Source organism: Diabrotica virgifera, chromosome 1 (genome assembly GCF_917563875.1).
Source record: "Diabrotica virgifera virgifera chromosome 1, PGI_DIABVI_V3a".
In the NCBI taxonomy this organism is placed as follows: domain Eukaryota; kingdom Metazoa; phylum Arthropoda; class Insecta; order Coleoptera; family Chrysomelidae; genus Diabrotica; species Diabrotica virgifera.
The window spans coordinates 132,002,695-132,030,478 of NC_065443.1; the positions used below are offsets into that span (position 1 = coordinate 132,002,695).

Below are 27,784 nucleotides of genomic sequence, written 5' to 3' on the forward strand. Positions count from 1 at the left end.
ACTGTAATGGCGGCCATAATTTGAAATTGATGTGAAAATTTCACATTTTTAAATGAGATAAATACAAAAATTAAAGCCGAGCGCAGTTAATTGTTAATTTTAAAATGATAAGAAGGTAAGGCAGATACCATATATACAGTTGTCAGACTTGTGGGAGCGGTGAGTCAACACTAAATAATTACCAAATTTTCATTTCGCTAGTAAAACCTGTACATTGTATTGCATTTAACCATTGTTGTCTCTCAGATACCTTATTTAGTTCAGTTTAAAAGTGAACTTTATCTTGACTTTATCACATTTCACACTTCAAAACACAACACCAATGAAGCATATTATCTTTCTAAATTAATACTTCCAGAGAAAATGTTAAATTAATCTTTGTACAACACAAAATTACAAAGAAATACAACTAAAATTATCTAAAACTCATTAAGAACAGATAGAATAAGATTTATCTTTTACACCCAGTAGCCATATTGACATATTGATTTAATTTTGAAAACGATTATATTTAAATTTGGTAAATATAACTCCGTACGACCACGCAACTTGAAACACAAGTACGCAAACACGGTTGCGTGAAGCGTGGCTCGCAATCGTGAAATTTACGAGACTTGCTCGACCTGTAGATTCTTGTCTACAAATGTCCATGTATCACAAAACAACATTTTATGACTGTTAGCCATATATAGGTATACTAGCCATTTTATAAAGATATTCTTTAACAATTATGATAAGTATAATGGATTTATATATACATGGGGTATTTAAGGAAAGACTCACAATAGTAAAATTGAAAATATTTTATTAAATAATCTGAACTGATTGCATTCATTTGATTTTTTTAAAGTAGGGTTAGCTCTAAAGACATTTTGTTTACCGAAACGTCAAACTTAAATGAGAAGAAGAAGCATACAATTACAAATACCTTACGAAATTATTTATTTTTCAATTGTTCATTATATTATTGTTAATTAATAGATTTATTAAATTAATATTGTACACCATTTGGAACTTGTTTAAAATTATATGGTTACGTTGTTTAGTAAAACCATTTGACCGGTAAATATTAATATTATTTAATATATATTTGTGATTGAAATCCTCAAAAGACATCTATCTGTATGTCTTGAAATAGCACCCAGAGAGTAGTAACTAACAACTGTAAATATTATTACTACACTAAATACTCATCTAAATAATTTCTAGTTGGGTTGTTAAGCTAGTCAATTGTATATTATACTTACAAATAACTTGTTTATCAATCATCACATACCTAACCTGAAGTGATTTATTTCTGAATCATTTTCAGTATACTTGTTTGCAGTTTTATCCCAAATTAGTTTTTCGAATTGCATTTTATCTATTACATTAAGGTACTGTTAAAGTATGAAATCACTATACCATGTACTTGATACATCTATTGTATTTTGTTTTGTTCTTTTCATATACTTATGCAGTTCATTTTCACTTTATGCTTGCTACATTTTCTAAGTGTGTTATCTCTAATATGTCCGTTGTAGTTACTTTTGGGCTTAAGCTAATCCCAAAATCAAATGCTACGTTGCTTATAGTGTTTTGATGATATGTTATGTTCAACTTTTTATCCGTTAAGGTAACAAAGCATAAAAATAAAATCCTTTTCTTTTAATTTCATTCCCATATCTGTATTAAATGTAATCTTATTGACTTACTGAATAGAATTCAATAACATTTCTATTGAAATCTATCAAACGTTTACTTTTTGAATACCTAAATTTTAATGTGACATTCAAACTTTCAATGAATATGTTACTAAAGTTACTTATACTTTTTTGAACAAATTTCGGTATACTATTAGAATATTTAAAAATGTATCGACGGTTAGGTAAACTGCAAAACCTCGTAAGTCGATTTTTGGGCCCATTATCACTTTTATACTTTGTTGGTTTATACTTTTACATCTTTTAAACTACGAAAGCTTGTAAGTTAATATTTAAATTTAATGGTACTAGCGATATCTACAAAAACCTCATAAGTAAAATTTTAAGTTACAAAACCTCGTAAGTTGCATTTTTATGAGACAAAACCTCGTGTAAGTTAATTGATAGTTTAAGATTTTAAGTAACAAAACCTCGTAAGTTGCTCTTTGACAAAAAAAAAAACAATATTACTGAATTTTACTTAATGGTAATGGAATCGTTACCTAAAAAGAACTCAAAACAGAACACAAAAAGCGAATAAATTGAATCTTACCTAAAAAAAAAGCCAAAATGTTTTTCGTCTCTCCTCTAAAGTTACATAAAACTGACTTACGAGGTTTTGCAGTTTAACCATCGATATTCAAAAAGAGTTACAATTTTATATTTGAAACAATTCACTAATTACTTGTTAAAAATTATATATAGTATTATCACACATCCCGTTCTAAACCGTAGCAACTCAAAATATTAAAATTTTACAGGAGAGCAGAACAAAATATTTGCTTTAATTATCTACTAAAATATTGTTTATATTAGGTAGTGTACATTCAATTTTTGTATCAATATCTTACCTGTTACAATTGTGTCGATAGATATTAAACTCGCCCAAGTCCAGTATTGCTTATATAAGATATTATCTATTCTTTAAATTCAGTAAAAAATTTCGATTCTTTTCGTTTATATCAATACTACCTAAGTCCTCGGCTTCCTAAAGAAATTAAGCGCCAAAGTTGATAGATTCTATCAATCCATCCTAAGTCACCCGCACGTTTTAAATCATACTCACAAAAAAACCTCAATATCTGAAAAATGTTTCATTTTTCCGACTGTAAGTCACAAATAAAGATTTGCTGCCTTTTTCTATAACAAACGTTTGGTACTTATAGAAAAAGATAGCAAATACAAAATAAATTATTGATGTGATCGTTCATGGGTAATCTTTCATTTTCCGACTGTAGGCGTTTTTGATATATATCGACACAATTGGCCTAGAGTAACATAGGAAAAATATTTGTCAAAAGAAAGTAACAACTAAAAACCACATTTTGATTTGAAATAATATAGTTTTTCTCAAAAAAATTTGATTTATGACACTTTTTCCCAAAAAAAAGTTAAAAACATTACACTTTATTGTGTTCAGACATGTCATTTATAGAATTTCAGCCCAGTATCAGACTACATCGGTTCCATGTTTTTTGGTGAGCCACAAATCTTCGAGGGTTCACTGATGAGGACAGTTTCTGCATGTAAGAATGTTCCATATTCTGTTTTTCCCAAGTACAGTTCACATCATCTTGGTCAATTTTCCCCCATTTTACCATGTTTGATTTTACTGGAGCAACTCCCGTTCTTATCCTATTCATGGTTTTCCATATTTTAAAGTCTAGAGACTGGCTGGTCCATTGAACCTGGTGAGGAGGAAAATACTCAGGCGGTTCATCCTTCACTGTTCCAAGGAAGCTTTTCCTGGTTTTTAGTCTCTTTCGTGGTGTTCGGTTTGGTGTTAGCTCTTTGAATTAATACTTTTCTTAATATAATTTTCCTCGGAAACTAGCTCATCTTATTGTTTAAACCATTCTGTTTCTAAATGACTATGAGCCTTGGTTTTTAATTGTTTGTATCGTTTCACTTCATATACTGAAATATTTTTAAGGTTGCAATGATGCCATAATGCATTTTGTTTTTGTAACACAAAAATAAATTTTTTTGAGTTAATACCCTTTTGAACAGGATGTGTTATATTTTGATAAAAGAATTATTTCATTTTCTTTTAGATTTTATTGTAATTAATGTCTTTATTTCAGGTGCAGTATAAAATATGGTCTACTTAAGTGGTAAAAATGAAATACTGCAGAAATGGAAATACAGATATGAATACTGAAGATTTTTGTTAATGCTAATGCATTTATGTTATAGTTTAACACTGCAATAAGTAAGTTATGCATGTTATTTAAAATAATATTTTTGTACTTATTAAAACCGTTTATTAAGTAATTATTTTTACATAGATGCATCGAAAGATTCATATGGCACAGGTGCAGCTGTTATTGTCCCACTACAAGTATGAAAGCTATAGAATTTATAATAGAGAGTAATACTACATACTTCATCATTTTTTCTGATTCCCTTTCAGTTTTAAATAGTCTACAAGCTCATTTGCTAATCAACTCTGTATATATCGATCCGTACATAGCTGAAATAAAAATGTTGCTCTCTCGAATGCAAGAAACTAGAAAAAGAAAACTGATGTTTGTTTGGGTAAAAGGACACTCAGGCATCATATACAATGAACAAGTTAATAAAGCATCTAAAGAAAGCATACAGTTGGAAGACGTTGCGACACCCTTAACATTGGATAAGAGAATCAATATATCCAAGGATAATTTATTTATATCATCAGAAATGATCTAAACAATACAGGCATAATATGCTTGATAAAATTCACATTGCTAGGACCCGACATTCGAAAAAACTACTGGTTTGCTAATTACAAGTATCCGAGACGATCCATAACAACCATATCCCAGATGAAGTTTTTACATGCTTGCTATCTTGCCTATTTATACAAAACAGTATAATTGGAAATAATCTTTGTGGTGTTTGCAAAGAAATGGCAGATTTTGATAATATATTTTTTAATTGTAACAAATATACAAATCAGTGAGACATCCTTAGGAAAAATCTAAGAATTTTAACTGTTTACAGTCCCTACAATGTCATGAATCTTTTGATTTTATTTTGTTCTTTATATTCAGGTCTAAAATTATTAAGTCATAGAATAGCTAGATTAGGCTTGTAACCTTAAATGTCTTTCCTTCTGATTATATACCTACCTTACCGTGGTCGGCCCCGTATTTGTTTTAAAAAAATGCTCAGAACGACCACTGGGCAATAAAAGTGTGACCCTTGTTAACAAATTGGTCATTCGGGCTGATATAATGTTAAAATATTTCCAATTATTAACGAAACACCCTGCATAAGTTTGGGAAAAGGGAAAAAATTATACTTTACTATTTTTTTAGGTATCTATTAGAACAAGAGGCTTTAACTAACATTGGATTAGATAATAGGAAATGTACTGATATTTTTTAAGATGAACATAGAAAATGATATTCATAACCACTATCAACAACACTGGTTTAGTGCAGGACTTGAGGTAATACACCCCGTTATTTAAAATGTTTTATATTGAATGATTGTTTCTTTCTATAAGGAATATTTGTACAAGTGAATTTTTGACTGTTCACCAGTTATAAGTTATAATATTATACATATAGCCAGTAATATGCTACCTTCTACAAAGGGAACTGCAGAAATGTGTTTCTAGAAGATTAGAGATATTTCAAATTTTAGATAGTTTAGAGATGACTACATGTACATACTTCTCTATGCTGGGAAAAACGTATTCGATCTCAGGTTAACTTGCATTCCGTTAAGATAGAGGATTCATAGAGCGGTCTGCTTATTCTCCAGACCTCAACTGGTTAGATTTTTTCTTTGAGGTTATCTAAATCACTTTGATGAAAGAAAGGTGCTACGTAAGATATTCGGAGTGGTCTGTGAGAACGGAATATGGAGGCGTAGATATAACTTTGAACTGCAGAATATCTACAAGCATACATTTGGTGGAAAAGATATTATCACTATAATTAAGCGAAACCGCCTGCAGTGGGCAGGACATGTAGCCCGGGCCCCTGAATCGAACATGATAAAAAAGATTCTAACAGCGCAACCCGTGGGAATTAGAAGACGGGGTAGACCAAAGCTGAGGTGGATGGACGGGGTAACACAGAATGCCGAGAAGATCGGAGTCGGCAACTGGAAAATGCAAGCAAGGGACAGAACAGAATGGCGTAGAAAGCTTGAGAAGGTCGAGGCCCTCTAAGGGCTGTAGCACCAAGATGATGATGATGATGATGATCTAAATCACTTGTTCACATTTATTTTGGTCTTAGTAAATAAATTTACCTATTACATATTTAAGTACATAATTGTAAAGTGATTGATTTCTCGTTTTAACAATTTTTTCTACCAAACTTGGCATGTGTGAATTAGAAACAGTTTTTTTTAATCTGCAAAAATATACACGCAATCCCTTTTAAATTAAATAAGTTGGGGTATTTCCGGTGAAACCGGAAGTAGAGTAATGACTAAAAATATGGCGTCAGGTACACTACGTGTCATTCTACATGCATGGAGAGTTTCATGAATATCATACAAGAATAAAAAACCGCTAAACGCCGTAAAAATGAGTGGCGCATACAATATTCATTTTGATGCAAAACAAAATTCTAGTTTTATTTTAAAAGATTTTTTCATAATAATTGCCCAATTTGAAGTAAAACGCGCGACAAAAGAGTAACTTTGATACAGTTTGAATTTTGAAACTCTTTTGTGGCGCGTGTACTTCAAATTTAGCAAATATTATTAAAAAATCTTTTAAAATAAAACTAGAATTTTGTTTTGCATCAAAATGAAAATACATTTTCGCGCCACGTAATATTCATATCAGATCTTTTGTAGCTGGAATATTGTATGCGGCACTCATTTTTACGGCGTTTAGCGGTTTTTTATTCTTGTATCAGGAGTTTTTCAAAGTTATTTATAAATTAAATGTATAAAGTTGAATGCAATGTTTCTTGATTACACGGGTCGCATTTGTCGCATTATCTCCCAAATGATCTAGTGTCCATCGAATGTACACTATATTTTTTTTCTATTCGAAATATGTAGATTGAAAAAAATATTGGGATGGCCGGTAAATGAACTCGGATTGCCCGTTGCCAGATCAAATTAGCGTCGTAACCACTACAACTACATAAACCAGTTAGGGAATAATCGTTAATTGGATTATACTTTTGTAGCTTAATAACTTATAAACGGCTTAACCGATTTTGTTCACTAAACATGAGTTTGAAACGTATTGACAAGTGATGTATCTTATGCATCAAGGTCAAAAATGATAACTGAAGCTATTACAGGAATGATTGAGCTTGAAAAACCGTTTTTCCCATAAGAAATAGATTTGATCACACTTATGAAGCCTATAACTTAAAAATTCGAATTTTCCCGGATATAAGGTATACACCGTTAGATTCGTCTAGAGTCCTTCTACAAACGCTCAGTTATTGGCGTAATTCGTATGTTGAAATTTTGAGTAATTGTCGAAAAACCAAAATTTTCAAAGTTTAGTTTTTCAGTTGTTCGGCTATACTGAGCCGTGTGTATGTCTGATCCTGACAGCTTAGACACCATTTGAAAGCTTAACTCAACGCTATTGATTTGGTGTATTTACTGTTCTCCTGTCTCTTCTTGAACCGAAAATATATATACCGCCAAAAAATATGCCGTTTTGTACCTACCAAGTCCCATAGCTGGCTTATGGGTAGTCAAAACTCACAAACTACACCGGTTCTGAATCGGCCCTCACCCCCTCTTCAAGCACAGAAAAAAAATTCAGATCGGTTTAACTTTTCCACACATATACATACATACATACATACATACATATCCACAAACATTTTCACGGTATAACCGATTTTCAAAATTAGACATGCGTTGGAAAGGTAATGATCGCTTCTATTAGAAGCTACAAAGGTCGGAGTTCAATTTTTGAAGTTTCTGGGAGTTTTGGGGACGAGAACGAAAAACAGACCCTAAATAGGAAGGGCCGTAAAATCCACACCCTTGGACCAAAATGGATGGTTGACATATGAATGGATGAGTCTTTTCCTGAACTTTAAGATGGGTGTTGGCCCAATTTTCAATTCAGTCAGATAAATCGGAAATTTCGTGTATAGTGTCGCGTGTAGGGGGTGTAGGTGTGCGCCACTGGCGAGAACTGCCGTTCTCTGGTAATTTTTCGTTTCAAAGATATTTACTTGATTCTCATTCCTGTATATTTTTGCTGTACTTTGATTAGTACTTAGGCACTTACAGCTCGCAGAGCGAACCATGGCTGATCAGAGAAATCCTCTCTGCATAGAGTTTAGGTAGGTGCACGACCGACGACAGCGTTTCTCATCGGCCACGGTTCACTCCGGGAGCTGTACAAGTATGTATAACTATAATATTAGTACCTAATGCAAATCTTACTTTTTTAGAAATTTAAATTGGAAGACAGATCTAGGGAAGAAAAAATAGAAATAACAAGACACGAATTTCGAAGGTATATCCACCAATTAATGAGAAGTGACGTGGGCAAACCTAATTTATTTGTAAATATACCTGAGAAGCTCATAGACGAAGTCTCTCCTATCATTAAAAACGGGTATCGATCTGGAAGCAGTCGATTAGTTGCTCCTAGAATGTGCGAAATCAAAAAATGTTCAAAGCCAGCGTTGCCTTGTACCAAACATTGCATTTTGCATATTATGTTCAATCCCGAACAAATTCTATTCGAGTATTGTACTGCCAAATTTTCAGATAACACTCAATGTTCTACACCGGTCCTTGATATATCCCATGAACTTCCCTTATGTGCGGAACATGCAAGGAAAAGGGTAAGAATTTATGTTGTTTGGTAGTTTAATAAATTTGCAGTATGTCAATAGCATGTCATGAGTTTTATGTAGAATAGTGTTGTTGTTTATTTGGATGTATATGACTGCGGACACTAAATCCATTCGCCAATTTTACTATTTTTTATTTTATTAGTCATTTTTTGGTATCTTATCCTAAAACTAATACTAATACACTTGCAATCATAAAAAGCGGGTCATTCGATGATTTATTCAAGTTAGATATCTCGAATTTTCTAAGCCTCTTGTCCGATTTGAGTGATTTTTTTAAAATGTTATAGCCGTAATCTTTAACAATATCGCTATAATAATAATGTTGCTAGACAGGTAAATTGTCATTGTATACCGGGTTTTTAAACTCATAGTGTGTTTATTTCTCAAAGCTCGGAACACCCTGTGGAATGTTTTAGCATAGATAAAATATTTAAATTAAAACTCGATTGTAGGCATAGGCTTTTTTAACATTTTATTTTTTGCTTTATTGGTTTATGCTGGATAATAAAAAAGTTAGGTACGTTAACAACTAACCATGTTCTTCATCAATACAGGGTGATTCTAAATAAGCGCGACAAACTTTAAGGGGTAATTCTGCATGAAAAAATAATGACCGTTTGCTTTATAAACGTATGGCCGCAAATTATTCGGTTTCGAGATACGGGATGTTGAATTTTTTCTTACAAACTGACGATTTATTTATTGCTCTAAAACCGCTTGCGATATGCAAATGAAATTTGGTAGGTGTTAAGAGGTAGTTATGGCTCATTTTTTTACATACAATTAAGAATTTCATATTTACTATTGGCGTGCATACGGGATGTATATAAAATGTGTATACCCGTAAGCACGCCAACGGTGAATATATAATTATTAATTGTATGTCAAAAAATGCACAATAACTGCCTCTTAAAACCGACCAAATTTTATTTGCATGCCTTTACGGGTTTTAGAGCAATAAATAAATCATCAGTTTGTAAGAAAAACTTCAACATCCCGTATCTCGGAAACGAAGCATTTGCAGACATATGTTTATAAAGCAAACTGCCATTATTTTTTCATGCAGAATTACCCCTTAAGGTTTGTCGCATTTATTTAGAAACACCCTGTATTGATGAAGAACATGGCTAGTTATTAACGTGCCTAACTTTTTTTATTGTCCAACATAAACAAATAAAGCAAAAAGAAAATGTTAAGAAAGCCTAAGGCTACAATCGAGTTTTAATTTCAATATTTTATCTATGCTAAAACATTCCACAGGGTGTTCCGAACTTTGAGGAATAAACACTCTATGATTGTTACACCCGATATACAATGACAATTTACCTGTCTAGCAACAATATTATTATAGTGATATTGTTAAATAATAAGGCTATAACATACTAAAAAAAATCACTTAAATGGGACAACAGGTTTAGAAAATTCATAGAGATATCTAACTTGAATAATTCATCGAGTGACCCGCTTTTTATGATCGCAAGTGTATTAATCTATAATAAACAATTCTACTAATAAATAATTATTTTTGTATTTTTTTTATAATTTTTTATAATATATTTTTTTTGTATTTTTTTTTTCTAAATTATGTTCTCAGAGTTCCACAGCAAAAACTGCAACATTCTTCTTTAGCCCTCTGCTTAATTCGAAAGCTTTTTACTATGGACTGTCCAAGTTCGTCATTCATTTTTATCTACATATTTTTTTATTATATTTTTTTAATTATTATATTTTTTTTCTATTATTTTTTTATATATATTTTTTTGTATATATTTTTTATATATTTTCCTTCTTTATTTTATTTTTTTGTTATATATTTTTTCTTTTTTTTTAATATAACAATTTACAGGAAATACTTACTCTATATTTTACAATTATAATTTAAGTTTAATATCTAAAATATGTTTATATAATAGTCGGTATACCAACTCATTGTTTTCTAATGTTAATAAATAATTTAAATTAATGGGATGGTGGACATCAGTCAAAGAATACAGTGGATTTAAAAACATGTTAACGTTACTAGAAATAGGAGAACATGTAAAATAGTGAGGACAAAAAAAATCTTTACAAGGTGAATAAAACGCATTTAGTGCAGTTAGTGAGAGCTTTTGCTGACATATACATAGTGAGTTTTATGGAACACCTCAATTATCTCGGAAACGACTGGTGGTTGTCTTCTAATGCGGCCGATATTATAGTGATATTTACATTGTTGTCAGATCTTCCGTTTTTCTGGAAATCTAATGAACTTTCTTATGAACTTGCGTTTTAAAGTCTTTAAAAAATACTGATTATTTTTCATATAATATTCCCTATACCTAAATGCCGTAATTTCTGAGTTACTGCTACATTTATTAAAAATAAATAAATAAAACAAATTATAAAAATCAATTTTTTCGGTCCGGGCACAGACTATTTGACGCTATGAGATGTAAAGTGGGCTAACCCACAATTTTACCAAAACGCTTTTATTACATTAAAGTTATTCCTTGGGATAAAGAAGTTAATGTAATAAAAGCGTTTTGGTAAAATTGTGGATTGTGGGTTAGACCACTTTGCATCTCGTAGCATCATTTTAGGTTCTTCGGATCATTGGGAGCAAAAAAGGTTTTTTGTAATTTTTCTCTGAAGTTGATTGTTTTCGAGTTATAAACAATTTAAAACTGAAAAAAAACGAAAAATTGCGATTTTCAAGGTTTAAAATCACTAGTAAAAATATTATTTCTGAAATTACGAAGTGCCTAAATTCACGACTTGATTCAAAACTGATTCAAAACCTGATTTGATCGGTTAAAAATTGTTTTTATTTTAGTTGTTAATACAGCCTCTCGTTAGTACCCCATTAGCAATTCAAAAAAAGAATGTGTGTGTACTTTGTACGCACGTAAGAAGTTATACTTCTATTATAATATAATTTCAACGAAATAAATATACCTACTTAACAGTTACAATACAAAAAATTAACAATAATTACCAAAAATGAACTAAAACTTAACAATGCCAAATATTAAAAAAAATATGAATCGTCCGGGATTTGAACCTGCAATCTCGCGATTTTTTTATCTCTGGTCCAATGCTCTACCAACAAGGCCATCAAGCCGCATGCTAGTTACCTTTCAGATATACATAATTATACATCACGGTGACAAGTGAAATATAAAAATAGATGTTTTATTATTTTACGCCCAAGGAAGACAAATCCAAAGACACAAAATTATAATAAAAAACCTTTTAAACCACCTTTTTTAAATTGCGCTAGTTCTATTATTAATATTAATGTTCTTCTTCTTCTTTTATATAGGCAGTACTGCCTGTTTTTCTTCAACGGTGCCTTTCATTGTGCCCCTAAGTTGTCATTCCATCTTTTCCTTGGGCGTTCTATACTTCTCCTGCCTAACGGTGACTTGTCCCTGGCTATTCTTACTATCCTTGATTCAGACATCCTGCTTATGTGCTCATTTCACTCTTCTTTTCTGTTCTTTACCCAGGTATTTATATTGTCTACTCCACATATGCGTCTGATTTCCTCACTTCTTACCCTATCCTGTAGTCCTTTTCCAGCAATCCTTCTTAAGATCTTCGTTTCGTTGGTTTCCAGATGTCTTCGTGTTTTGCTTGTATCTGGTCTTGTTTCGGCCGTGTAAGTCATAACTGGCCTAATAACTGACTTATATATTCGGGCCTTTGTTTCCAATCTTAGGTGTTTGTTTTTCCAAATTGTGTCGTTTAGGCATCCGGCCGTTCTACTGGCTTTAATTATTTGGTCTTTTACCTCTTCTTCGATATTGTTGTCGGCTGATAGATTAATTCCCAGATAATTGAAAGTCATTACTTGTTGTATAATTTGATTGTCTAACTCCAATTTGCATCTTATTGGTTCTTTGGCAATTACTAAGCTTTTTATTTTTTAAACAAAATCATTAATGTTAATAAAATTAACACAAAATTAATCACAAAATTAAACATTAATGTAAATAAATTAAATATAAATATTTTGACGTTTCACAATTTGACAATTCACTTTTAACTGCAGTGCCTTAAAAATTTTAAAGCACTAGTGCCTGAAAGTAGCATTTTTAACGCTCCTCTGGAGTCCTAAAAATTACATTTTTAACACGTTTGTAGAAAAATATATTTAAAAACACTAATATATTCTTTCCACACCTTTTTTGGACTGATACATACATAAATTAAAACATTTTGAAGTATAACTTCAAAAATATAATATGAAAACTATTTATAAAGGCAGTATAACTATTAACTAACCTTTGTTGTTTCTCTTCCCACAAATTTTAAAACGCAACAACCATACATAACCAAACTGTCAACCGTCCAAACCACAGCTGCGCTACAGCTGTCATATTGGATAATTTTTGACATGTCATTTGAACATCCAATCAGAACAAAGTTATAATGCGCATGCGCCGGGATCGTAGGTTTTAACATATAAAAATTCACCCTCATATCGCGCGTAAAGAAGTATAACTTCAAAAAATGTTTTTAAATAATACATTCCAATAATTCTTATGGGGATATGATAAAATAAGGTTTGAACTTGAATTTAGTTCACTTCGTAATTTCAAAAATACTCTTTTTTACTTGTGTTTTTAAGCCTTTTTTTTTGTGTGAATGTGATGGCGTTGGCCGAGCTAATTAGCCAGACATTTTGTTATTTTAAAAACTGTTTTTTCAATCAGAGGAATTTTTTCTGCATTTCTAACTCTAAATACATAACAAACTAACATATTACAAGTATTATCTAAATAATACACTGTTTTGGTTGTAAATTTTTTTTTTTGTACATATTTATTTTTTTGTATTTCTTTTATATCTTTAATTTGTTTTTTTTATTATTACATATTTTTAGTTAATTTTTTTTTACTACGCTAAGACATAAACCCGATTCAACATCTCAGAGGTTTACATCTTAGTGTTTTTTTCTTTTTTTGCTTTTGTCTCTTTTTTTTTTGCTTTTTCTTTTCTCTTTTTTTTCTTGTTCTTTTCTTTTTTCAATTATAATATACAACAATTACTTAAATCTACAGGGTTTAAAAAAATAACGACAAAACAAACATGTTTGTCTTGTTTTAACAAACATGCCTGCTTTGTTTTAACAAAATTACTTAAATACAGGGTAAATTTTATTGCTACAATCTATATTTACAGTTTTTGATAAGTTCGTAAATTGTTTTTAATGTATTAATATCTTCAGTAAATATCAAATTGTTCAGGTAGACGGGAATTGGAATTTTTAATATATTAAGATTATCATAAAATTTGTTTATATTTACTGATTGATGTGAACATTCGAGGAGAATATGTAGTAGATCACCTTCTATTCCACACTCACAGTTAGGTGACTCTGTGAGAACCAAACTGTACATATGAAGGGGGGTAAGAGCACGATTACATCTCAATCTATTTGTAACTCTTATGAAATGGCGATTTGATACAGAATGAAACCATATTTTAATGGGAATTTCAGGCTGCATTTGTTTGTAATTACTACCAGTTCTCGGGTTTCGATAATACCTTTGCCAATTTTCTTTTTGGTGTCGTCTACTAATAATATCAATATCCGAAATGGGTAGTAAGTTCATGGGAAGTTCTTCGCCTATTTCTAGGGCGGATTTGGCTAGCCTGTCTACTATTTCGTTACCGCTAATGCCTGCGTGTCCCTTTATCCATGATATAATGATGTTTCTTCCTAAATTTGCAATTTTATTATAAAGAGTCATATTATTATAAGAGTCATTTATTATAAATCGTCATTTTCAGTTTTAAATTGTTAATAACTTGAAAACGATTAACTTTGAAGAAAAATTTCAGAAGACCTTTCTTGTTCCCAATGATGCAAAAAATCTAAAATAAATTCTGCCGAAGCCGAAAAAATTTATTTGTATAATATTTGTTTAATTTTTTTTTTAAATAGAGCAATATCCCCGAAATTACGGCATTTAGATATAGCAAAGGACTTCTCTTAAGGACTTCAAAATTCAAGAAATATACGGTTCGGTGTTCCATTTGAAATAAGAAAGTTCATTAGATTACCCGAAAAACGGAAGATCTGACAACAGTGTTAATACCACCATAATATACCTTAACATAATAATACAGCATAATAATACCCTTACTCACTAAAATCTATAAAAATCGTGCAAGCCTTTTCCGAGATAATTAAGACGTTCCTTACATAAAACTATGTATAATGTAATTATTCATTGTAATGTAAACTTTTTGTAATTTTAGGACAACTATAAATTATTTCAAGAAGGAAAACCTAAGAAACTCAAGAGAAAAGTGAAACTCTCAGCAATGATTAGACCACAAAAAAGAAATAAAAAACGAAAAAAATCAAGTACAAAATCGGAAGAAATGAACATATCTTTATCCAATAGTTTATTAGATACGTCTATTAAAACATCTAATTCAGGTAAATATAATTATAAATGAATGGGAAAAGAAAGGTATCTTTGAAGTGTGTAAAAATATTTACCTCCTATACTAAAAGTCAACTTTCTTTACGTGTTTTCAAATTCTAACGTAATTTGTCGCAAATTTAAATCACTCTGTATATTTCATTAGTTGATTAGTACACTTTGTTTTAGATATTGATGATATAACGGAAGCGGATTCGTCAAATCTAGAAGTTGAGGATATTCAAATAGTCGATCAAGTTCTTGGTTTGAATGGAAGTACTTTACAAACACAACCTCACCTTTTAGAAGAAAATGACATAAGTAACGTGCTCAATACAATAGAAGTGGACGAATTTGATGATTTCTTCACAGGTAATTATACAGGGTGTAACAAAAATACAGGTCATAAATTTAATCACATATTCTGGGACCAAAAATAGTTCGATTGAACCTAACTTACCTTAGTACAAATATGCACATAAAAAAAGTTATAGCCCTTTGAAGTTACAAAATGAAAATCGATTTTTTCCAATATATCGAAAACTATTACAGATATTTTATTGAAAATAGACATGTGGCATTCTTATGGTAGTAGTATCTTAAGAAAAAATTATAGTGAAATTTGGACACCCCATAAAAATTTTATGGGGGTTTTGTTCCTTTAAACCCCCCCAAACTTTTGTGTACGTTCCAATTTAATTATTATTGTAGTATCATTACTTAAACACAATATTTTGAAAACTTTTTTACCTCTTAGTACTTTTTCGAAAAGTCAGTTTTTATCGAGATATTTTGAATACTTGTCAAATCCACCACATATTTGTATATGGCTAAGTAGGAATATGGACACTTGGTAATAATATGAAAATTTTTACATTTTTAGGTATATTTTGAACCATTTTAAAAAAGAAGTAATATCTCGATAAAAAATGCCTTCTCGAAAAAATACAAAGAGGCAAAAAAGTTTTAAAAACACTGTGTTTAACTAATGGTACCGCAGTAAAAGTTTAATTGGAACATACACAAACATTTGGAGGGTTTAAAGGAACAAAACCCCCATAAAATTTTTATGTAAACATATTAAAAAAGAAGCCGCAACTCGATAAAAACTGCCTTATCGAAAAAATACTAAGAGGCAAAAAAGTTTTAAAAATATTAAATTTAACTAATGGTACCACAATAATAATTTAATTGGAACGTACACAAAAGTTTGGGGGGTTTAAGGGAACAAAACCCCCATCAAATTTTTATGGGGTGCACCAATTTCACTATAATTAATTTTTAAAATGTTCCTGCCATAAGAATGCCACATGTCCATTTTCAATAAAAAATCTCTAATAGTTTTCGATATATTCGAAAAAATCGATTTCCATTTTGTAACTTCAAAGGGCTGTAACTTTTTTTATGTGCATATTTGTACTAAGGTAAATTAGGTTCATTCGAACTATTTTTGGTCTCAGAATATGTGATTTAATTTATGACCTGTATTTTCGATACACCCTGTATATTATTGGAACACTTGCAGCCGACTAAACTTTGCTTTGCTTGCTGCTATTCTGAATAGTCCGGTGGTTGACGTATTATACCACTTTCTCAGGTTTTGAAGCCAAGATATTCTTCTTCTCCCTGGTCATCTCTTTCCAAATACCTTGCCCGGAAGTTGAGCTGCAACAAGACATAACTCTGTTTATTCCTCATAACATGGCCAAGATATTCTAGTTTGCGCTCTTTGATAGTGTTAATAATCTCGCATTCCTTGTCCGTAGCAGTACGCTTCTACGTAGGACCTCAACATTAGTCACACGATTCACCCACGAAATTCGTAAAATGCCTGTGTAACACTACATCTCGAATGCTTCGAATTTTTCTCAAAGAAGCTTCGGAAAGTTTCCAGGACTCTACTCCTTATAATAACGTAGAAAATACATAGCATCTGATGATAGAGATTTTAAAAATCCACAAGGAAGAACTTCCTGTAGTTGGCTGTATACCATTAATTACAAGTGAAATTTAATAACAAATTTTCTTCTTGGTAAAAGGTATATTAGTTTAAAAAGCCCTAAAGGGCTACAAACATATGAACAAAACGTTTTCGCTCTGTAACAAGAGCATCATCAGTGTTACCTAAAATAAGTATAACCACATTAATTAAAGCAAATGTTAAAGTTAAAATGATGACCAAGCTAAAAGAAAAGTTTGGTTATACTTACAAGAACATGGTGAGCCAACCAAAAAATACAAAGGTCAAAGCCTTTCAAAAAACAGACAAAAGTCTTATATAAAAGAAAACATCGAAAAATCCAAAGGATGGATAAAATTCCTAAGGATAAGGCCCTATGTCAACATATGACTCCCACAAGTTGTAAGTGGGTCAAAAGGTAACTAGGTCATTCTGTTATGAGAGGTGGCAGGCAACTAATAGATGAGACTTCAAAAGCAAATCTGTCTGATGTCAGGACGACAATTGTCAATGATTGAAGTTTTATGAAATTTTGGTTACGCAGCTACTAAATTTAAAGTTATTTATGGTACAAGCAATGATAACAGCTAACATCAAAGTTTTGGAATTATAAAATTAAAAGAACTTAGTGCGAATAAATTATCTAAGATTTATAAAATAATGGGCGAAATTGAAATTACAAAATCATCAATGAGGTGAATATAAATTGATGAAGTGAAGATAGGCAAACCAAAATAGAGTTGGCGTGTTTTACGGTTTGTGTTAAAATTAGATAATTAATATGTATTTGTGAACCAACACACATGATGGTTGATAAAAAGGCTGCATGAAGATGAGACAAAAGAATAGGGGTTGTGACATCAAATGCTAAGGAATATTTTAAATGTAGAAAAACTTTTTTATAGTTGGTAGGATATGGATGGATTCATCAACACCAATTTAAATTTTTTTTTTTTTTTTTTTTTTTTTATATTTAAATTTATTTTGCAATCTGTTGAGTGTCAACAATAAACAAAAGTAATTACATTGACTAAGGACAAGCAAGATTTTACCCACTGGCAAAATCAAAGTACAATTTTTATAAAGTTCTGTACAAAATAATTACATTTCATAACTACTAACTCATTAGTTTAAAAGTTTACTCTAAATGGTAAGTCCAATGGTTTGAACCTCTTTAACCTACGCTGTTCTTGGGAATTGTCTAGGAGGTTAAGTGCAAACTGGTTTTCATGATCCTCCAACTTGGCAATGTAAGCAGCGCTACGTTTTGTGATGACTTCTTGTACCGTATCAGTTTTAAGGTCTCGATGAATAATTCTATTGTTGATGTACCAAGGTGCATTAGTGATGGTTCTGAGGGTTTTTGATTGGAAGCGTTGGATGATTTCGATGTTGGAGTGACTGGCTGTTCCCCATAGTTCCAACCCATATGTCCAGATTGGCATAAGTATTGCCTTATAGAGCAGCAATTTATTATCCAGAGATAGTCTTGATGAACGGCCCATTAACCAATACATATTTCTGAATTGGAGACCTAGTTGCTTTCTCTTGGTCCAGATATGTTTCCTCCATGTGAGACTTCTGTCCAAATGAATACCAAGATATTTTACCTCGTTGGCTGATGGTAATTGGTGATTGTTTAAAGTTACAGGAGGACAAGTTCCTCTTCGTGTTGTAAATGTAACTTGAATAGATTTTCCTTCATTCACTTTAATTTTCCATTCCAAAAACCAAATTTGTACTCTGTCTAGATACGCTTGAAGGATATGCGAGGCATAAATAGGGTCTGTGTGTGAGGCTAGGATTGCAGTATCGTCGGCAAATGTTCCTAGCATCATTTCTTCTGTAAGTGGTCTCTCCTCTAGTGGTTCCTGAAGAGGTGGAGGTATATCTGCGGTAAACAAGAGATACAAGGTAGGTCCCAGCACGCTACCCTGTGGTACGCCAGCTTTGATAGAATAGAGTTTGGAAATTGCATCTTGGTATTTAATAAAGTAACACCTACCTGACAAATATGACTCAAGAAGAATGTAAAAGCTGTGCGGTAATGTCTTTTTTAGCTTGTATAGGAGGCCTTCATGCCATACCTTGTCAAATGCCTGCCTAACGTCAAGAAATGCCGCTGAACAGTACCTTTTGGCCTCAAAATCAGCATTTATATGTTTTACCACTCTGTGAACTTGTTGGATTGTTGAGTGATGGGATCGAAATCCAAACTGGTGGTCTGGAATTAGATTTTTGATCCAGGGTTCGAGTTTTTTTACTAATAGTTTTTCGAAAACTTTAGACGTGATTGGCAAGAGGCTGATTGGCCTGTACGATGTAGTTTCTTCTTGAGGTTTCCCCGGTTTTAGAATGGTTATTATCTGAGACACTTTCCATTGATCAGGAAAGTAACCTAAGTTTAATATGGCATTGAATATAAACGTTATAAGTTTTATGCATTTGATAGGTAATTCTTTCAATACTTTTCCACTGATCAAATCGTACCCTGGAGATTTTTTATCGTTTAAATTATTAATAGCCAAGATGACTTCGGACGACTTAAATTTCGGAATAGGCAAACTCATTTGATATGGACTTTGAAGAAATGAGAATACGTCTACTTCCACAGGTGAATTCACTTGATTGGGAGTAAATACTTCGGAAAAATACTCTGCAAAACAACTTGCTTTCTCTTGTGCACTACGAGCCCATTCTCTGTCCGATTTTCTAATTGGAGGTGACGGTTTCTGGGGTTGTTTCAGTTTTCTCGTTGCTTTCCATAGCGAATAATCGGTATCTTTAGTGGAATCTAAATTTTCCAAGTAGTACTGAAGTGATTGGTTTTTGAGATCTTCGAAGAGCTTTTTTAATTCCCTTGATGCACTATTGAATCTACGCTTATCAGCAGGATCTCTGGTCTGTTGCCATCTTTTCCTCAGTCTTCTCTTTAGCGAAATTTTTTCTTTGACAACTTGTGGGCAGTCATTTATTATGCATTTATTTTGTATTGTTGGTGTTGCTTGCCAGGCAGCTGATTGGATATTTGTAGTTAGTTGTTCCACAGCAAGAAAAATGTCCTCTTTGATTTTTAGTGGAATGTCTAGAGACACCTTGTTCTCCAGGATAGATCTGAATTTTGGCCAGTGTGTGCGTCTGTTATAAAGTGAGGGGGATATTTCTTTAATAAGTACCTGGGTTCCAACTGTGAATAGTATAGGCGAGTGATCAGAAGATAATTCGTAGCATGATGTAGCTTTTATATTAGACCTAGGGATGTTCTTAACTACAGCAAAATCGACCAAATCGGGGATTTTATTTCTGTCCGAGGGCCAGTATGTTGGTTCGCCGGTTGATGAATAATCCATATTATTTGACTCTATGATATTTAAGAGAACTCTACCTCTCGGAGTGATTAGTCTTGATCCCCACCTGGTATGTTTGGCATTATAGTCCCCTGCTGCTATGAAGCGGCTCCCAAGTGAATTGAAATAATCTTTAAATTGTTCGTTTGTGATAGAGTGTCGTGGGGGGCAATACAGCGCAGATACTGTAAGTGGTCCATCCCAGTCTTCAACCACAATATTGGTCGCTTGAATGTGATTTGTTTGGTACTCGCCAGCATTATGATGTTTTATTGTATTTCTAACTATAATAGCAGAGCCTCCATGTGCTGATCCATCTGGATAATTAGTAGTATATATAGTATAGTTTGGAATTTTAAGGTAACTTTTTTGTGTAAAGTGAGTTTCGGATACTAGCAGTATATCTATTTTATGAAGGTGTAGAAAGTATTTGATTTCCTGTGTATGTTGTGATAAGCCATTGGCGTTCCATGAAGCTAGTTTTAGAAACGCCTCCATCTTAGGGTTTTTTAGCAATGATAGCGGTTAAGAGGTTTAACATTGTGCTCATTTGTTCTACCAATTGTTTGATCATATTTTTAAGTTCGAGCATGTCAGTGGATTGTTGAAGACTGGGAGCTGTATTTGATGGTATTTGATTACCAGCGGTTGCTACCTGAGCATAGGTTACATTCGGGACTACTAAGTGTTGGTTTGATTGGACAGGCTGACTTGTTGGTTTGCTTCTCAGTTGTGGAAATGCTCTTTTTTGCAGCAATGCAATTTTTAAAATGTTCCTGCCATAAGAATGCCACATGTCCATTTTCAATAAAAAATCTCTAATAGTTTTCGATATATTCGAAAAAATCGATTTCCATTTTGTAACTTCAAAGGGCTGTAACTTTTTTTATGTGCATATTTGTACTAAGGTAAATTAGGTTCATTCGAACTATTTTTGGTCTCAGAATATGTGATTTAATTTATGACCTGTATTTTCGATACACCCTGTATATTATTGGAACACTTGCAGCCGACTAAACTTTGCTTTGCTTGCTGCTATTCTGAATAGTCCGGTGGTTGACGTATTATACCACTTTCTCAGGTTTTGAAGCCAAGATATTCTTCTTCTCCCTGGTCATCTCTTTCCAAATACCTTGCCCGGAAGTTGAGCTGCAACAAGACATAACTCTGTTTATTCCTCATAACATGGCCAAGATATTCTAGTTTGCGCTCTTTGATAGTGTTAATAATCTCGCATTCCTTGTCCGTAGCAGTACGCTTCTACGTAGGACCTCAACATTAGTCACACGATTCACCCACGAAATTCGTAAAATGCCTGTGTAACACTACATCTCGAATGCTTCGAATTTTTCTCAAAGAAGCTTCGGAAAGTTTCCAGGACTCTACTCCTTATAATAACGTAGAAAATACATAGCATCTGATGATAGAGATTTTAAAAATCCACAAGGAAGAACTTCCTGTAGTTGGCTGTATACCATTAATTACAAGTGAAATTTAATAACAAATTTTCTTCTTGGTAAAAGGTATATTAGTTTAAAAAGCCCTAAAGGGCTACAAACATATGAACAAAACGTTTTCGCTCTGTAACAAGAGCATCATCAGTGTTACCTAAAATAAGTATAACCACATTAATTAAAGCAAATGTTAAAGTTAAAATGATGACCAAGCTAAAAGAAAAGTTTGGTTATACTTACAAGAACATGGTGAGCCAACCAAAAAATACAAAGGTCAAAGCCTTTCAAAAAACAGACAAAAGTCTTATATAAAAGAAAACATCGAAAAATCCAAAGGATGGATAAAATTCCTAAGGATAAGGCCCTATGTCAACATATGACTCCCACAAGTTGTAAGTGGGTCAAAAGGTAACTAGGTCATTCTGTTATGAGAGGTGGCAGGCAACTAATAGATGAGACTTCAAAAGCAAATCTGTCTGATGTCAGGACGACAATTGTCAATGATTGAAGTTTTATGAAATTTTGGTTACGCAGCTACTAAATTTAAAGTTATTTATGGTACAAGCAATGATAACAGCTAACATCAAAGTTTTGGAATTATAAAATTAAAAGAACTTAGTGCGAATAAATTATCTAAGATTTATAAAATAATGGGCGAAATTGAAATTACAAAATCATCAATGAGGTGAATATAAATTGATGAAGTGAAGATAGGCAAACCAAAATAGAGTTGGCGTGTTTTACGGTCTGTGTTAAAATTAGATAATTAATATGTATTTGTGAACCAACACACATGATGGTTGATAAAAAGGCTGCATGAAGATGAGACAAAAGAATAGGGGTTGTGACATCAAATGCTAAGGAATATTTTAAATGTAGAAAAACTTTTTTATAGTTGGTAGGATATGGATGGATTCATCAACACCAATTTAAATGACTGAAAAGGTTGTTTTAAAGCTTAGTCCGAATTTCTTTATTCTGTCTAACAAATTAAAGCAATTAGGTATAGGGAATACTTATAAAATAAAAAAGTACCATGAAATATTATTTCATTACAATACTAAAATACAGGGTGTTCACATTCAAGAAAACTCATAAAATATTCATTCCGAGTTTCGACCAACCCTGTATCCTAAAATTTCAAAATTAGCTCTACTATTGATTCTTAACAATAGTAGACTATATTAAAAATAACTTGAATGTAAGCAGAGTTTTTAATGTCAAACTATTACAATTCTACAGGGTGCGAATGTTGCTACGAAATTAAAAAAAAACGTAAATATCTTTTAAAATATACTGTATAACATTACAAAACCTAATATTTTAAGAAAGAAGATACTGAGGAGAATCCAAAAAGGTAAAAATATACAGGGTGTTTTATTTTAAAAAACGAAGTTATAAGCAACTTCCGGTATAACCGGAAATTTAATAGATCATCCTTCAAAACCCCTTTATTCCAATTTTCATGATTCTGTTGCCTTTAGTTCTTGAGATATTTCTAATAGGCCAGTTATCTGCCTCACCCTATATATAATTCTTAAGTCTCTATCATCTAATCCCGCTTCATACAAGATGTTTATGAGTTTATCATGTCTTACTCTATCAAATGCCTTTTTGTAGTCGATAAAACAAACATATACGTCACAGTTAACATCCTTGCATCTTTGCACACGCACTTGGTGAATAGAGCCTCTCGGGTGCCTAAGGCATCGCGGAATCCAAACTGTTTCCATGATACTTGTTCTTCGCATTTTTTTTATATATTCTGCCATGTATTCCTTTTAAAACGTTTTAACTAAGTGGCTCATTAGGCTAATTGTTCTGTCGTCTTCGCTTATTTTGGCATTTATTTTTTTTTTGTGTAGTTACGAAGGTTGACTTTAACCAGCTTTGGAATATTGTTCCAGTTACGTATATTTTGTTGAATACAGTTGTTATTCTTGTTATTCATGTTATTCCCTGTTCATCCATAAGTTTTAGGAATTCTGCACAAAAATGGTCAGGCACTACAGCTTTACTATCTTTAGTTTTTTTAATAGCTGCCGTGACTTCTTCAATGGTAATGTCCTGTTTGGCATTCATTGTCTTCAATGGTATTCTGCTTTTCATCTGCAAAAGTTACTTCGACATATTTCTTCCAAGTGCCTAGTTTTTCTTCCACATTTAACAGTGGTTTGCCTTGGTTATCTGCCAAACACCCAATTCTTCTAGGTTTGTAAGTAAGTAAGTAAGTAAGTAAGTAAGGTATGCTTTATTGTCAAAAATGTTTACCAATTTGTGGACAAAGCTTATACAAAATAAAAAAATACAATAAAAAACAAAAAATAATAAAAAACTACAAACAAAACAAAAACAGAAATAGACACCAAGTAAATGGCGTGAGTTATACTACTTAATATAATTTTATAGTTATTAAGTACACATTAAAAAATTTAAAATTTTGCAAACAATATGTATACAACGTCAGAGCAAAAAGAAGGCGAACGAGGAAAAGGGAAAGGGAAAGTAAATCAAAAGTTCTATGCCGCTGCAAATATGTATAAATTGTATAAGCCTGCAGCTCCTTTAACTTTTTTGTGCATATTGGGTGAATCGTGTTTATGTTGCAATTGCTGTATTTCCGCACACTGTTTTCTTGTCGTGCATCCTTAGCCATTCTAATTGCTTTTTTGATCTCTTTATCTATTGGCATGTCCTGATCTTTGGAATCTCGTTTGCCATCCACGATTTCTTCCTTATTTTTGATAATTTGAGGAATTTCTCTCTCTCTCTCTCTCTCTCTCTCTCTCTCTCTCTCTGTCTTGTGCAACTGCATGCAACTTTTCTAGCTCCTGATCCATTACATCCGATTGAATAGCGGTATTTAAGTTGTTCTGTATATGCCGTTTTACACTCTGTTCTGTGTATTGGTCTATTAATATAGCCCAGTAAATTAACGGGAAATACGGCGATACCGTGTAATTTTCAGGGGCAACTCCGAATTGCATGAAAATTTGGATTTAGGTTCTACTTACCTTCCACTTCAAAGTTGAATTTGTGCCGTTGGTTGCTTTTACTTAAAAGGGTGACAGTCACCCCTTCTCGGGGGTGAAAAAACATACGTTCAAGATAAGCCCGGAAATGGATAAACTGACTGATTGTAAGCAACTTTTGTTCTATAGAGTTTTTTATGTAAGTCAATACTTTTCGAGTTATTTGCGAATCAAAATGTTTATTTTTCGACAAAAAAACTACGTTTTCAGACGGTTTTTCGCAAATAACTTAAAAAGTAAATATTTCATAGAAAAAAATATTTTTAGCGAAAATGTAGCATAGGAAAAAACAAAAAGAACTGTGTATTCGTAAAGTCTATCGATCCAGCAAAAGCAAATTTGTAACTCATGAAAAATACGTTTTTATTCGTCCAATTGCAAATCGAATATATCATCGTGAAATAACCAACAAGTGAAGCACTTTTCGGGAAAACCGATTTAAACTTTTTTAAAATGTTTAAAAAAAAGCTTTATTTTAATTGTTTATAAAAGTTTCTAGCATTAAAAATAAGCGAGTTACACTCAAAATAAAGTTGGCCCCCTTTTTTTTGGTAAAAAAACATTGTGTTTAGCTTCCTAGATGAAATTAAGCGTTATCGCTTTACAAACAATTTACTTTACTTATCTATTTTTTATATGATCTGTCAGTTTCACACGTTTAAAGTGCTTATTTTTGAAAGGGTTATAGTTGAAAGGGCTTAAACGAGTCACTAAACACGAATGTATGCAAACTTTGAGCAGCCATATCTTAACCAATATTTGTCCTACAGAAAAAAAAATGAAAGTAGCAATAACAGCAAAACCTACATTTTTTACTTTGAGATTTTTCGTATCACTAATGCTTTTTAAGTTATTTTGAAAGAAGGAAATATTTCCAAAATTTTTAGAAAATTTTTTTTATTGAAATACCAAATTTTTTAAAAAATGGGCACATCAAACCGGTCTAACTTACAGATCATAATATAAACAATATACATACATTTAAAGTAGATGGTAAAACGGTAACGATTAATTTTATTTAGGCTGCTAAATATATAGAGAGAGATTTTCACGATTTTTTTTTTACCAAAAATACAGGGGCCCACTTTTTTCAGCGTAACTCGTTTATTTTTGATGCTAGAGACTTTAGTAAAAAATAAAAATAAAGCTTTTTTAATCACTTTAAAAAATGTTCATCAGTTTTTCCCGAAAAGTGCTTAATTTTTTGGTGATTTCACGTTGAAATATTCGATTTGGAATTAGACGAATAAGAACGTATTTTTCATGAACTACAACTTTCCTTTTACTTGGGTTAACGACTTTACTGATACACATTTTTGTTTAGTTTTTTATAAGCTACACTTTTGCTAAAAATATTTTTTCTATAAAATTTCATTTTTGAGTTATTTGCGAAAAACCGTCTAAACGTAGTTTTTTTGTCAAAAAATAAACATTTTCAATCGCAAATAACTCGAAAAATATTGACTTACATAAAAAACTCTATAGAACAAAAGTTGCTTATAATCAGTCAATTTATCCATTTCCGGGCTTATTTTAAACACGAGTTTATTGGGCTAATAGCCTGATGTCGAATTTTGGATTGACACCACGTCTAACCTTCTTTAGCCTGAGCCTAATTTTGCTAATCAGTGGGTTATGGTCTGACTTGATACCTTATCAGATGTTATGCTGTTACGGAATCTTTTATTAATCATAATGTAATCTATTTGATTTCTCACCATGTGGCCTGGAGTATCTTGAGGAGATTACCATGTATATAATCTTCTGTATGGGAGTTTGAAGTAAGTTTTAGTACCCACAAACTCTTCTTCTACTACAAATTCACCCAGTCGGTCTCCTCGCTCATTTTTCTCCAAGTCCAAATTGTCCGATGTCTCTCATGTTGTTCATGATGTTCTCTCAGTTGTCCTTTCCTTTGATAATAATTATTTCAATAGGAGCAAATATTTCATTCTATAGTTTTAGTTAGAATTTCCTTATTTCTGTTAAATACGTATATATTTTTTATTTCAGTTAATCGAAATGGGGAGTATGAACCTTCTAGGGAAGAAACGGAGGAATTGGAAAAGGCGCTGGCCGCCGTTGATAACGACGTAAAATCCTTGGAGAAGCTGAGCCAATCTCAGGGCCTTCTAGACTCTCTTTTGGACGAAAACGCGCTAAGCGAAACGTTAGTACAAATTCCAGAAATGTTCCATAACGGATATACAACTTGTGGTGGTAATGTGGTTGCACAGACGTCGTCGTTTCTTCTTCCCGTGGACAATCAATCACATTCCTAACAATTCCAAAAAATAGTACAATGTTTTAATTTTAACCGTCATATAATGTCATTGTTTATTTTGTTACGTTGCATGCAGTGTTAGCGTATGATAGACTAAGTTGTAAAAACTACAATATTTATTAACATTACATTAATATAATTTTAGAAATGCTTGTTTTATTTTTGAAAATATTAGCACCCGACATTTAAAATTATTCTAGACTGAATGACTAATACCAAATCGTTTGTATTTATATCATTTACAGTTAACCTAGTATTTTCTGGAAGGAATCGAATAAATTAAATAAGAGTAAACAAGTTTTTGCCTCGCATTTGAAAAAAAAAGAATAAAACTCGCTATCGGCTAATTCGAAGAGTCCAGATTGAGAACGGGCTTGGGAGCTTCACATTTGCTACGACCTATTATGTCAATGTTATGATTTGTATCGATCTAGTTGTAAATAAAGTAAACCGCCGTGCGCCGTCTCTGATTCGCGTATCTAGGACAAGCATTTTCCAAAACAATATCAAATAAGACACAAGCCAGTGCATCCCCTTGTCTGAGTATATCTCAGAAAGTTCTAAAAATCTCTTCCTGTATCCTAACACTTGCTGTTAAGTTAGACATTGTTATTCGCGTGAGTTGGATAAGTTTTTCTAGTATACCAAACTCATGCATTGATTGGTTTAGTACAGTTCTCTTGATAGTGTCGTACGCAGACATCTCGTAACCGGAAAAGTGGTAACGGACAACTCGTAACGACGACAGTTCGTAACAGCGACACTTCGGTAACGGCGACAGCTCGTAACGTCAAAATTGAATTATTCTGTTT

General features: G+C 32.2%; 1 protein-coding gene across 2 annotated transcripts; it reads left to right on the forward strand.

Annotated features, from left to right (window-relative positions):
* The first annotated feature begins 629 nt into the window (after window positions 1-629).
* On the forward strand, window positions 630-27,120 carry LOC114327027 (INO80 complex subunit D). Of its 2 annotated transcripts, none has more exons than XM_028275525.2 (7): window positions 630-692; window positions 3,767-3,894; window positions 4,985-5,118; window positions 8,066-8,464; window positions 14,726-14,909; window positions 15,085-15,267; window positions 26,702-27,120. In XM_028275525.2, the coding sequence occupies exons 3-7, from the start codon at window positions 5,056-5,058 to the stop codon at window positions 26,968-26,970; spliced, it is 1,098 nt and encodes a 365-aa protein (XP_028131326.1). In that variant the 5' UTR covers window positions 630-692; window positions 3,767-3,894; window positions 4,985-5,055; the 3' UTR covers window positions 26,971-27,120. The 2 variants fall into 2 exon arrangements, with proteins under 2 accessions (XP_028131326.1, XP_028131327.1); XM_028275526.2 differs by lacking the exon at window positions 630-692 and adding an exon at window positions 896-1,062.
* The last annotated feature ends 664 nt before the right edge of the window (window positions 27,121-27,784 follow it).

Bases quoted from the DNA above. Each gene is read 5' to 3' on its own strand.
- LOC114327027 (XM_028275525.2), top strand. From the start codon at position 5,056: ATGAACATAGAAAATGATATTCATAACCACTATCAACAACACTGGTTT. The intron at 5,119-8,065 runs GTAATACACCCC...TTACTTTTTTAG, and splicing joins GGTTTAGTGCAGGACTTGAG to AAATTTAAATTGGAAGACAG. The intron at 8,465-14,725 runs GTAAGAATTTAT...TTGTAATTTTAG, and splicing joins CGGAACATGCAAGGAAAAGG to GACAACTATAAATTATTTCA.